Raw genomic sequence first — 12366 nt, forward strand, 5'->3', positions numbered from 1 at the left:
CTTAAAAAAGCATCTACCTAAAGCTGCAAAGTTCTGACACATTCTACTGACACTAAAACAAAGCTCTGGATATGGATAGAGGATTTTCTCTAAAAATCCTACTGAATTCCTTATCTGGCAGGGGTGTTATTGAGCTGGTTTAGCCTGATTCTTGTGAACCAGTTGGAGGGCATTTGGAGGGTAGCAATTCTATTACTTGAAAAGTAGCAATCTGGCATCCAAGGGAATGGCACGCAAGGAGAAACTAGCTGCATCCAAACAAGAGTGCAGAAGATGATGTACCTATGTGGTACATGCTTAGAAGGGTGAAGGGACAGCAAGACAACCCTGCCAATGTCACCTGGCAAGACCAGCCCTAAAGTGCAGAGTCCAGCCCAGAGCGTCCTGCTACTAGAAGCCATCGCTGAGCATGTTGGTCACACTGGCCCAGCCTCTTGCTGCTTGGTTTGGCCCACTCCATTCCTGTTCAGGAACTGCTTGTTGACTAATTTAGACCGTATCTCCATTCTATGGGATACACTAAAATAAAAAACAGGTTTATTCCTCATTCTGCCAATGTCCGTGAGCATACTCTTTTACCATTAAAGAGATAGGAAAATATAATCATTTTTGTGATTTTCTATCACTATAGCATTTTGGATGAGAATAATACAATATACAGTCCCTGGCTGCCTATGCACATGAACACAGACCTACTTTTAATTACAAGATAATTTCTATCACTCATAATTCACAAGGAAAAAAAGATTGTTTGAAACAGGAGCTTTGCCATTTAAAACCCATTTTTTATACCCTATAGTATTTAAAAGAAACTGAGAACTGAACACTGTGTTAGAAACTCTATACCAGAGATAAAGTTAGAATCCAAAAATGATATATAAGTAACTTGAGAACTGTGCAAGCTGCCCAGATGGGACAGCTATGATTATAGAAATAATATGGCATTATTGGGTGAATACAGTGAATCACCCTGTGTGAAGAACAGAACAATAAAAAAGTTGTTGTAAGAAGAGCAAGAATTTTAATTTTTATATGTACTGGATTATACTTTATTCTTGTCTTGCATATAAACACAGGACTGTTGGAAAATGTAATTTTAATATTAAGCACAATGATTAGTAAAGACTCCATTTGATTTCAGATGTATATTTTTGACACAATGAAAAAGGCATAAATTAATCCATTATTTTCATGTGGCAAGAATTTCTTCTGAATATAACCTCATGTGGTAAAGTCTGAGATTTATCACATTTAGAGACCCTGGAAAAGCTCACAGTGCAGCAGGATATACTAACATTCTACTGCACTGAAAGAACATTCAGAAGGAATACTGTACATGAAAATGATAGGCAAATCTCATTAAATATTACTTATTTATAATCCAAATTCTCTCTTCTCTGTACGAATAATTATATTCAATCAATCCATGTAAGACCCCCTCCTCCTGTTTCTAAAACTGACGTAAAAGTTTTGCTGCAAGAGTAGATTTTTGCATTCGTAGGCATCTGTTTGGCTTTTCAAATACATTTGTGGCTTCAGCTCACTGAAACACATCAATCTACTTCAGTATTCCATTAGACTAACACATCATGAAAAAGCATAACCATTGTTATTTTAAAAAGACACTTTAGAAAGCAGTGCTTTAAAACATTCAAGTTTTCACCACAAAATTTATTAGAAGAATAGTGGTTCTGAAAAGTCTAGCATCCAGTGAAAACTACCATACATATTACAGCTGGGAATGTGTTTCCAAAATGACATGGCCAAATACAAGAGGGTTGTTTAACCCTTATACATGCACAATAGAATCAGCATTTTTGACATACAATGAAAAGAGAGAGAGAGAGAAAGAGAAAGAGAGAGAACCACATGAATTAAAATTTTATAAGTACTTATCACATACATTAAGACACAGCTTATTAAGTCCAGTCAAAAAATCAGAACTGCATTAAAAATTAAATGTAGTGCAATCAAACCAAAAACCTTAATTTGTGATCATAAGTGCTCTACTACATAAAATGTTGATCATAGCAAGGAACAAAAAAAAGTTCAAATCACACAGTACAAAAAAATCTGTAAATAAATACAAGCTACAGTACAAGAGAAATATTAAATTATACAATTCCGTCAAACTGTAAACAGTATATTGAAATGAGGTCCATAGATTAAAAAGGGGGTTCCTGCTTTATTTTTCCATGACACTTGTACTTTTAGAGGTCTGTAAAAATGCCATTTTTCCATATTTTACATACAGAGAACTTTCTAAAGTGTAAAAGCATCAAATAATAATGCAGAAGCATAGTTAGTGTATAGTTACAGTGAAATTGATGCCAGTACAAGCAGTTCTAATTATATTAATATGTTACTCACACAGTGAAACACCTGAAAAGGGCTACAATTTGGAAGTGGTTATATGTTTCCACAATATATGTGCTCCTGCTGATTATTTGAAAAGCTTACACTCTTGCCATATCACACCAACTTTGGCAGAAGGGTTACTAATAAACTCAAGCCAATCTGACCCATTGGTTTCCATCACAGTGGCCAGTGCACAGAATTCCTAGAGACATTGCATAACTAGAATGTAGAGGTCAGACATCCAAGGGCCAGTGCTCAAGTTTATAAGTACCTAGGATGAAGGAGAAACCACAGCTAGACTGAGAAGCTACCTCTGCTCTATTTACAGAGGCAAGTAGGAATGTATTTGACATTAGCTGTGCTGGCTTGGTAGTGGCATTTTTAAATATTTAAGATTACATATATAATATATATGTATATAACATAATACACATACTATATATAGAAATTTCTTACAATACATAATTATCAGGAACCCCCCTGCGATCTTGCTCAGTAGTAATAACTGAATATACAGAATGCCACTACGTGTCTGAGGCACTGCGTGCTGGAGAGTAATATGCAGCTTTAAAATCTGTTTGGCTGAGTTATACCTGGATACCTGAACTGAGTTTAAATTGACATTCATCAAGGATGTGCTATTAGCACATTAAAAAAAAAAAAAAAGCAAAACAAAACACGAGTCACTGCTAGGTTTAAGAATAGTGTACAAGTACCTGAATTGAGTGAGGGTAGTGTGTAAACTGTCCCTGAGGGTTTTCAAACAGTGTGTGTACAAGCTGGAATCCTAAGCACATTAGTTTAAAACTTACACTGTGGACTGATAAAATACCAACATCTGACGACTGAACGAGTGGAGGTTAGAAAGAGTTATGAGCAAACACTCAAAACATATTTATACATGTTTAAGCAGCAATTAGCTGCTGTAAGCAAAAATCCCACGGATATAAACACCAAATGGGACTCAAGAGAAGTTGCAGTCTGTTGGGTTGTTTCTTTGATGCTAGGGCACACGACAGCCGCCACTGACCCTCTTTCCAACAATTAAAGCAGTTTCACCTGCTAATGTAGGATGCACCTAATTACAGACTAGCAATTCAAGGTTAGATTTTTAATGAAATACTTTTTCTATAACATACTAAAATCCCTTAAGATCACTAATGCTGGTATGCTACTCTAGTTTGTTTGTTTGTTTAATTCCCCCTTCATTTAAGAAGTATACCATTCAACAACTTAATGGTATACCAATATACCATTCAATAACTTAAACATTAAGATCCATTTTCAGTCCTCTGATGTAAAAGCATGTCAGTAAATTTACATTAAAATTTACATGGTAAAAAGGGTTGAATTTCAGCCAAAGATTCTAAATACTGCTCATTCCCTGAAGATAAAAAGGAGAGAGAATCCCTACCCATTTCCCTAGTGATATACTTTCAAACCGAGTTCCACACAATGTTCTACAACTATTCTTCATTTAGGAAACTTCACTTAGCCTCCCATATTTAGATCCCAAATCTTAAAGCCCTAAATGGTCTTTAAAATAGTCTACTGAAATGTAAAATATCAGGTAAATATGCCCACAAGTTTCCTGAACATTATATAACTGAGCTATTTATTATCAACTGAAATCATCTGACCTAAATGCAATAAATCTTTTGTGGACTGAAACTTTAACAGTACCTTGGACTTGAAGACCAGATAAATTAAGACTAAAGTTGTAATAGTAAAAGTGCTGAAAGGTCCTTTTTCTGCTTTTTTTTTTTTTTTTTTTTTCAAATCTGATCAGAAGATTAATAGTGGACATTAATCTTCTGTAAAGATTAATAGATATTTTTATAAAACCTATTAAGTTCTGTTAAATGTAGCACCAAATGTGAGGTACATTAGAGACTGAGGTGGCACGCCCATAACTACAGAGAGGGGGAAGAAATATTTCTATCAGATTTTTATAAACTTGTGATCCTCAGATAATTCTTTCTTACCAAAGATTTTTAATATATGTTGTACTAACATGAGAGAAAGATCTTAGAATTTTGGTAACATAATCAATGGGAGTGTTATGAGCAAGCTGATACTTTCTTGAAAAAATTATAATGAATGTCTTCAGGACATAATCCAATTAGGATACCTTTGCACTATCAAGAATGCTACTGATATCCAGTTATCTGTCAGAGAAAGCATGCAATGGCTAATAGCTTTTCTTACTATAGTATCTCGAGTATGGATCTTTCTTCTGTCTACATAATATCATCTGCAAATGAAAGGAAGTAAAAGTATGCCTGTTATTTCCATTTAAATTATAATTGCATAATTTTATATTTAGCAGAAAACCTATTCACTGACTATATTTCAACTCATGACTAGATATTCTGTGATACATTACCTAGAAAATAACTAAAAGTTCTACATTCCAGAGCTGTGTAATCAACTCTTTTAATTCCATTTCTTTTAGTTCCAAAGATCACTTTTGATTTAGTCACAATTCCTGATCACCCGTTCCACCTTCTTTTCTATGTGCTCAATTATCAGGTAGTCAAATATAAGGTATAATAATAACCGCTACTGCATTGTCCTCTTTTTGGGTAGAAAGAAGCTAAAAGTTGTTGATAGGGTGAATGATGGAAAATAATTATCATGTCTCAAGTATACCAGAATCTCTATTACTGAATACATTTCTTTTCACATTCTTAAACTGCTTAGGAACTATCTGTGTTTCACAAGTCAGTTTGGGAAACCAATGATAAAATCATTTACCAATTATTCATCTATCATATTACTCAGCAATGTTGTCCCATTAAACAAGTACCTCTATGAAGAGACCCTCTACAGTTAAAAGACATGTAAATTACTAACCTGTTGTTTATTTATTGTGACTGAAACAATAAGTGTGGACCAAAAAATATATGTCTTTCTACCAAATATAAAATATGAAGAAGCCTGCTAGAGTTTCTAAACAAAATCTGACAATGGACAACCAAATGATAAAAAACACCAAATGCAAGTAGCATAATATGCAGTCAGCAAATTCAAGTTATCAAAAGGAGTGAGTGAGTGTGAGAGTTAAAGAGAAATCTTTTGAAACTACAAGGAAGAAAGCAAAAGAGGTCTTATCTCAGTTGTTTTTATTACAAACTGTTCTTTTGAAGGCTGCCTAAATCTTTCAGGCAACCTTGTCTACAACATTAATCTTTCCACCTTTGGACTGAAGGAGGTGACTTAAATTTCTAGAGTTCTAGCAAAGTGCTTCTAAATAGGAGAAGAGAATGATAAGTGTGCTTCCCCATCTGCCTATGTGCCATGTCTCTTTTCACCTCTAAAAAACTCACAATATTTATGAACATTTAATCCAAAATGTATCATACACTGAAGTTGGGACTAAACATTGTATCTACTTAAAATCAAGTTCCCTCAACTGCCTCATACTTGCCAATATTCAAGATAAACCATTATGGAGAAAACAGTCCCATACTGCTCTCTTCTTTAAAAGACACATCACATTCTTAAAGTAATGTAAGAAGTTATCCAGATTTGTTTCAAAACATATTTAAGAACATATACAATCTAGGCTTTTCTTTAGGCAGTTTGGAGCAGCCTTGGAACCAGCAAGAAGTATGGATATATTCTTGGTGCATTTGGAGGGATAGGATCTTAAAATGCTCCTATTTAATCAATTTGGGGTTTATTTAACTTGGATAATTAAAAGTAAGGCCATAGCCCAAACCCTATAACTTGAATTGTTGATAGCTATGGTGAAGAGGCCTGGGGCATTGGAAATGAGGTTCTAAAATGGCTGATAGAGAGGTAATCGTTCATCAGATCTCCAGATTTTTCAGGAAATAACTTTTATATTTTACAGGTCCAAGTAAAAAACTGGCACATTTTCTACACACCGGGCTTGTTCCACAGAACTGTACAATAATTAACTCCACACTTGTACCCCTACAACACTACGCCTTATTCATCTGTATAACCTGCTGCAGCAAAAGGTCACCAACCAACATCTAAATTCCAGTACAATAGAGAACTTGATTTTAAACATTTTTTACACACACACACACTCACATTCTCACACACACACACACACACACACACACTATCATTAGTCTTCTGGACTGGGAGTAAAGGGAGAACCCACCCTTCATACACTGTCTATAAAAGCAGAGGCTGCCATAAATGATGTTCACAGTTTCTTTCTTTCTGCCATGCAGGTGCAAATAACACCATCAACAGATATGCCATATTTCTACCAAATTCTGGTTCTAGGTTTGGACATACATGATCAAAATGTCCCGATTTTCCTCCTACAGACTTCCCAACTTCTGAAGCATTGCACTTGGCTATTCCTTAACCTGCCATGAAAATCAGCAAGGAAAACAAGGCCAAAATTTCTTGTACAAGTTTACAAGAGCGTCGTTATTGGAAACAGGAGGAAACAAAGATTTTCTTACAAAGACAGTAGCAAACTACATTTTCCCACATCAAACTATGGTCAGTTGGGATTTTGGCCATGCAAACGTCTGTTCAGCAGAAAATTGAACATGCTAATGGATAAACACTGATTCCATTTTTTTCTACAGGCAAAATGCTCCCAAATACTACTCAAAGCTACACCAAAGGCGCCTATTAGAGCAGTCTGACTTTAATGGATCACTTAGGGATCTAAAGCAAGATACAGCCACAGGATGAACCACCTTGAAAAAAACAATTGGGATGAAATCTTATAACAAAAGTTTAACATTAAAAAGGTGCACCTGAATATTACGACTAAGTTTACAAAACCTACAATAAGATAAAATATAGATATATTTATATCTTTTGAATATTCAGCAGCGTTTTGTTTATTTTTGAGAGGCTTCTGAAATTTTAAAAAGGGACAACTAATTTTAAACATGCTTCACAAAACAATAATGGCTATTTTATATTGCAATTACCAAAGTAATGCAATTAGTGCTTTAAAAATAACCTACTTTTTCTTTTCTTTTTCTTTTCTTTTTAAAAACAGAGACCTTTTGAGGAAATATGGTTGTTCCAAAGCTTCTGGGATTTTTTTTTTTACCTGAATAGGAAGTGATCACAGATAATAAGTGTTACATTTCAAAGCTTTGTAGATAAGAATCTTACAATCTTCAGGTCCCAGGACTTAAATCTGAGAAAATTAAGTGTTTGGTTGTTTAATTCATTTTCTAACCAAAGCAATAAGAATACACAACTATCACTAGCTATTTACAGTTCTCAACCTATGGTTTGAAATGACATACAATTAGTTCTCTTCTAAACTGCAGCATTAAAGGGTAGGCACACCATTTTTCTGCTGCACGATTGTCATCCACTTAATGATACAAATTGAAAATATTAAGTAAGTAAAATGAGCACACCAAATACAATGACAGGTTTTACGGAACTCAATTCATACATCACTTAAATAAAAACAGCCACAAAAGGTTAAACCTCAGACAGCTAAACTCTATGCAAGTGTTACACTTCTAGCTTGCAGCAAACCCTCTCCCACACTTTCAATAGCAGATGAAACCACAAATTTAAAACAGTGCATTTTTATTGCAATTTCCAGCGAAACTGGATTATATTGCAGAGTTTCTATATTACTACAGGGCTTCAAACAGATGTCTGTACTGAGATGGCATCTAGGACAGCTAAGGAACTCTGCTTTTTGAGTATGGAAATACATTAAGCAATTAAAAAAAATACATTAACAGTAGTACAAAGCATATATGGGCTAGAAGCCCAATCTCTCTCAAGAATGAGAAGTGCATATTTAACATGACAGCAATGGTGTGCCTAACCTCTGCTTCCCAGCAATCCACTGTATTCAATCAACAAATCAAGAAGGCCAACAATGAATTGCCCCATATTCAAGCAGCAGTCCTGGGGTTATTTAGGCCTTCTTCCTATGAATCATAGCATCCACTTTCAGTCATCAGGACAAAAACTAACCATGAACAGTGCTTAATGTCATCTTACATACAAATCCCATTGCCTCTTTTGGTTGTGCAAAGCAGAATGGAGTCCTATCAATCTTTTGCACAGCTATGATCAAATTCTCTCTCTACCCGAAGAACCATTAAGTCTAATTCAGTGAAGCTGCAGATCCAGAAAGCTTTACTTAAAGCTTAAAATATAAGAATGAACAGATGCTTCTGTAACTAAAACGGCTGAACTGTTGATTAGGAGTGCTTCTGATGATCCACCTATGTGTGTGCTACTCCACTATTAAATCAATAGTGGATAAAACAAAAACAAAATGTCAGGAGATGCAAGAACATTTCCTGTTACTGGCAACTTTAGTATTTAAAAAGGAAACACCCATTGGGTGTTCAACCCTGACAGCGTTATAGCTAGATAAGATGCTCAGCCTAAGCCAGACCAGAATTATCTGATCATGGGTTTTATTAAAATTTGTAAAAATTTCTTCCCTGAACATTATAACATAGATCCTTCATTTACACAACTATTTAGTCAGACTACTGAGGTTGTAATATTTAGAGATTAGTGAATTTATGAGGGTTTTTGTTTGTTTGCCCAAGAATACAGTAAACTGTTATATGTATTTCTGACCCCCAGAAAGGTATGTTTTAACTAGTTGTTGGAAACACACAGTTTAGCGAACTCAGGATCAAATCTGTGAAAAGCATACTGGTCACAAAAAGCCATATTCTGTTAAAATGAGGAATACCCTAGTGTATCATTCAGTGTACCCTGATTCTCCTGAATACAAGGAGTTTGTTGAGATAAGGCTACATCCTCAAGCAGGCAAGTCCAACTCTCATCTTTATAAAAGAATTAACAAAATTACAATGAAGATAGTGTTCCAAAGAAATTAATCAAAGCATTTTGAAGGTAGTGTACGTATGTAAAGATCCCGTCCCATTCCCACCCACCTCACCAGGTGAGCACTAAGCAGATTGCAAACAGTAAAAACAAAAAATAAAAACCTCCTGAATTTAAAACAAAATGGCTCCAATTAGACCCAACTAACAAACCAACCCCAAATCTCTGAATTCAAAAACACCAATTATTATTTTAAAAAATTATTTCCAACCAACTGGATCCAAGGGAACAAAAAGAGAAAATCTAAGTATAATCCAATAATCCAGTTTTGTTTTCAAAGTCTGGTATTAAGAGTTCAAGAAAGGGATTATTATTATTATTATTATTTAAAAGGCCATATGAAAAAAGCAAACCCGATAAAATAACTGAAAGTCCATGCAGGCTCAAGAGGCAAGCAGTCCACTTCCATGTCTGCATTTTTTGTGAGGTAACTCAATTCTCTATAAAATATTAGAGAAACATGCAAAAGGCCAAAAAACAAAACAAAACAAAACACAAAAGGCTCTAAGCCATACTGAGCCAGAAAATTTACAAATATGCAACATTCAGAGCACCCTTTTCCCCTGTGCCCTCACAAGTCTCTGCTGAATTGCAAAGGAACATGTTCTGTACCCAGTGACTGAAGAGGAGTTAGGTACACACAGCAGGAGTTGAACAATGCCATAGTGCTCACCCAGTTTATTATGTAATTGGCACTCTACAACATCCCTAATCATCCTTTGACTCATTTGCACTGTGTGCTGCCTCTCCCTGGGGATCTATCTCAAGCTTTACAGAGACATCCTGTCCCTCCGAACGCATTAATTTCATTTTTTTCTTTGGAGGGTTTTTCAAAGTGCCCAGCCTCTCTTTCACTTTATACTCCAGGGTGCTATGGGGAATCCCATAAATACTCTGAGCTTTGGAAACGCTCATTTTCCCATTCATCACCACAGAAATCGCTTCCTCCAATATCTCACTGTTGTATTGTCTGTATCTGCCTCTTTTCTTCCGAGGTTGCTTAGAGCCAGGATCGCCCTCCTGATCAGAGGTGGAATATGGCTGTCCAGAGGTAGATTGCTCAGCATCTGAGCCCCAGGAATCTGGTCCAGGATCCAGCAAGCTCCTCCTATTTTGTTTCGGAAGGATAGCCCTTAACTTTTTACTAAGCGCGCTCTCCGTTTGTGAACCCATCACCAAAGAGCTATAGCTATACTGGTCACCAGAACGGGATTCCCATGAAAGGTCCATGCCTCGAACTTGTGGTATCTTTAAATCCACAGGAGTTGAATGGCTCATGTCCTTTTTCCCATCCTGTTTAGTTTGAAGTGCCATTTTTTGAAAAGCAGAGTTTTCTGTAAGAAAAGGAAGGTCACTGATGTTGTGGAGTGCACCATTTCCCCTGAATTTCATTCGGGTGAAGTTGAATTCGTAGTGTGGTTTTGCCCAAGAAGCCTCCCTGGATAGTATCATGTGCTGTCCATGATTCTGCAGCCCAGATGGCCCATGGCTGGCAGCGGTAGCATGCTGGTTTCTGCTCAGCAGTTCTTCGCTTATCTGCAGTGATCGAGCCAATGGAACTTTGAGAGATGTGGAGTGGCCAGACCCTTCCCTCGTTCCATCCTGCCAGCTTCTTGGGGGCACCCCATCACCACTCCGAAGTCCCTCTGCATGGTGCTGGCTGGGTCTCCCAGGTCGCCTAATTGGATGGAAGGAAACTGATGTGAGCAGGACTGCACAGGTAGGGAGGAATGGGTGAGGGGGCCACTCCTTTATTAGAAGGCCTTGCTTGGGTAACATCACTTTTGTGGTTTTATTATTTTTTTAAAGTCTCAGCAGTCAGTTTTTAAAAACTTGTTCAAAAAACAAAGAGAAGCTTTTTGGGCAAAGAAAAATGAAACCTGTCAGCTGGTCTTTGGTTGGGTTCACAAAATCTTGGAGCAGAAAAGACTTCGCGCAAGTGTCTGAAAATAGCATCTTAATTATAGATTAGAAAGGAATAATCATCAGTCTATTCACGATTGTATTACTAGTGTGACGTTACCACTAAACAAGTACAGTAATAAAAGAGTAAGCCAAGTGACAAATTGCAGCAAATTCAACACACACTCATACACACCAGCCACCTGCACTTTTTATAAAAGGTGAAAGCTCTGGAGGATATGGATTCACACTATACATGCTAGTTGTTGCTCAGCATCAAAGCTGTTCAGCAGAACTCAAATGATTTTCTCTTTCCATTAAACACTAAAACAAAAATAATGAATAGTTCACAAATTAAGAACTAAAGTCCAGACTTCATTTATTTAAAAAATTCAACATCATGAGTTACAAAAACATTAGTCTCATTTTTTCTTTATGCCAAGTCATGAAAAAACAGTTTATTTCATAACTACTTAGCAGTCTATGCATTTCCAACTTTACTGATTCAACAGATTAGGAATTAATCTATTTCAATTTTATCCACAGTTTAATCACACTATTAAAACATGCAAATTAAATTATTTCTTCTTATAAATAATCTGCACAAATGTATATAACACATTCTTTTTATTGTGTCCATTAGGACAATCATAACGTATGTAAGTTTTCCCATTTTACAAGTAGGAAGATCTGAGAGCATGGAATGGAAAAAGAAAGAACTTAAAAAAGATTTTAGGGCTTCTAATCATTTAGGAGATCTATTTTCAATATTAGACTCCAAATTTAAAGCTTGATTTGATAACAAATGTTATTCATTGTTTCTGAACAAAACCATCCCAGTGGGTTATATGTCTAATAGATATTTAAATATGTGCTGTATATTTCTACTAGTTTGATAGCAATGAACCACTGTCCATACAAGATTAATTAAGAAGACAAACATTCACTGGCATTAAGCTTAACAGTACAAGCATAAACATAGACAAACAGTACTGTTCAACAACTCTTAATGCCAACTCCTCTACATAAGACACAGCAAAATATGCTGATATTTTGAAGAAGACCTTCAACTATCCATGTTGAATGGAAGGTTTAAAACAAATTACAGAACTTACTAAATTGTTCAGAAAATGAACAGATGTAGTCAGATATTCCTTTATAAAAAACTTTGGAGTTTTAGGAACCTAGAGATCACAGGGTTAAATAAAGAGTCCATGTAATGAACAGTTTAAATACTTCTTTTTGCAAGTCAGTGGC

General features: G+C 35.8%; 1 protein-coding gene across 5 annotated transcripts in view; it reads right to left on the reverse strand.

The window, feature by feature from the left end:
• LCOR (ligand dependent nuclear receptor corepressor) overlaps positions 1–12366 on the reverse strand; it is a 92554-nt gene that overhangs the window by 34771 nt on the left and 45417 nt on the right. For 2 of the 5 annotated variants that reach the window (XM_088132194.1, XM_025167927.2), the window contains exon 7: positions 4104–10885. The exons of the other annotated variants lie outside the window; for them this stretch is intronic. In XM_088132194.1, coding sequence (XP_087988320.1) covers positions 9916–10885 — 970 coding nt within the window. In that variant the 3' untranslated portion in view covers positions 4104–9915. Of the gene's footprint in view, positions 1–4103; positions 10886–12366 lie in introns of those variants that run through there. 5 annotated transcript variants of the gene reach the window in all.

This window comes from Python bivittatus, unplaced genomic scaffold, assembly GCF_059951505.1.
Source record: "Python bivittatus isolate LINGU-HERP-01145 unplaced genomic scaffold, Pbiv_v1 ctg000980_np1212, whole genome shotgun sequence".
Classification (NCBI taxonomy): Eukaryota; Metazoa; Chordata; class Lepidosauria; order Squamata; family Pythonidae; genus Python; species Python bivittatus.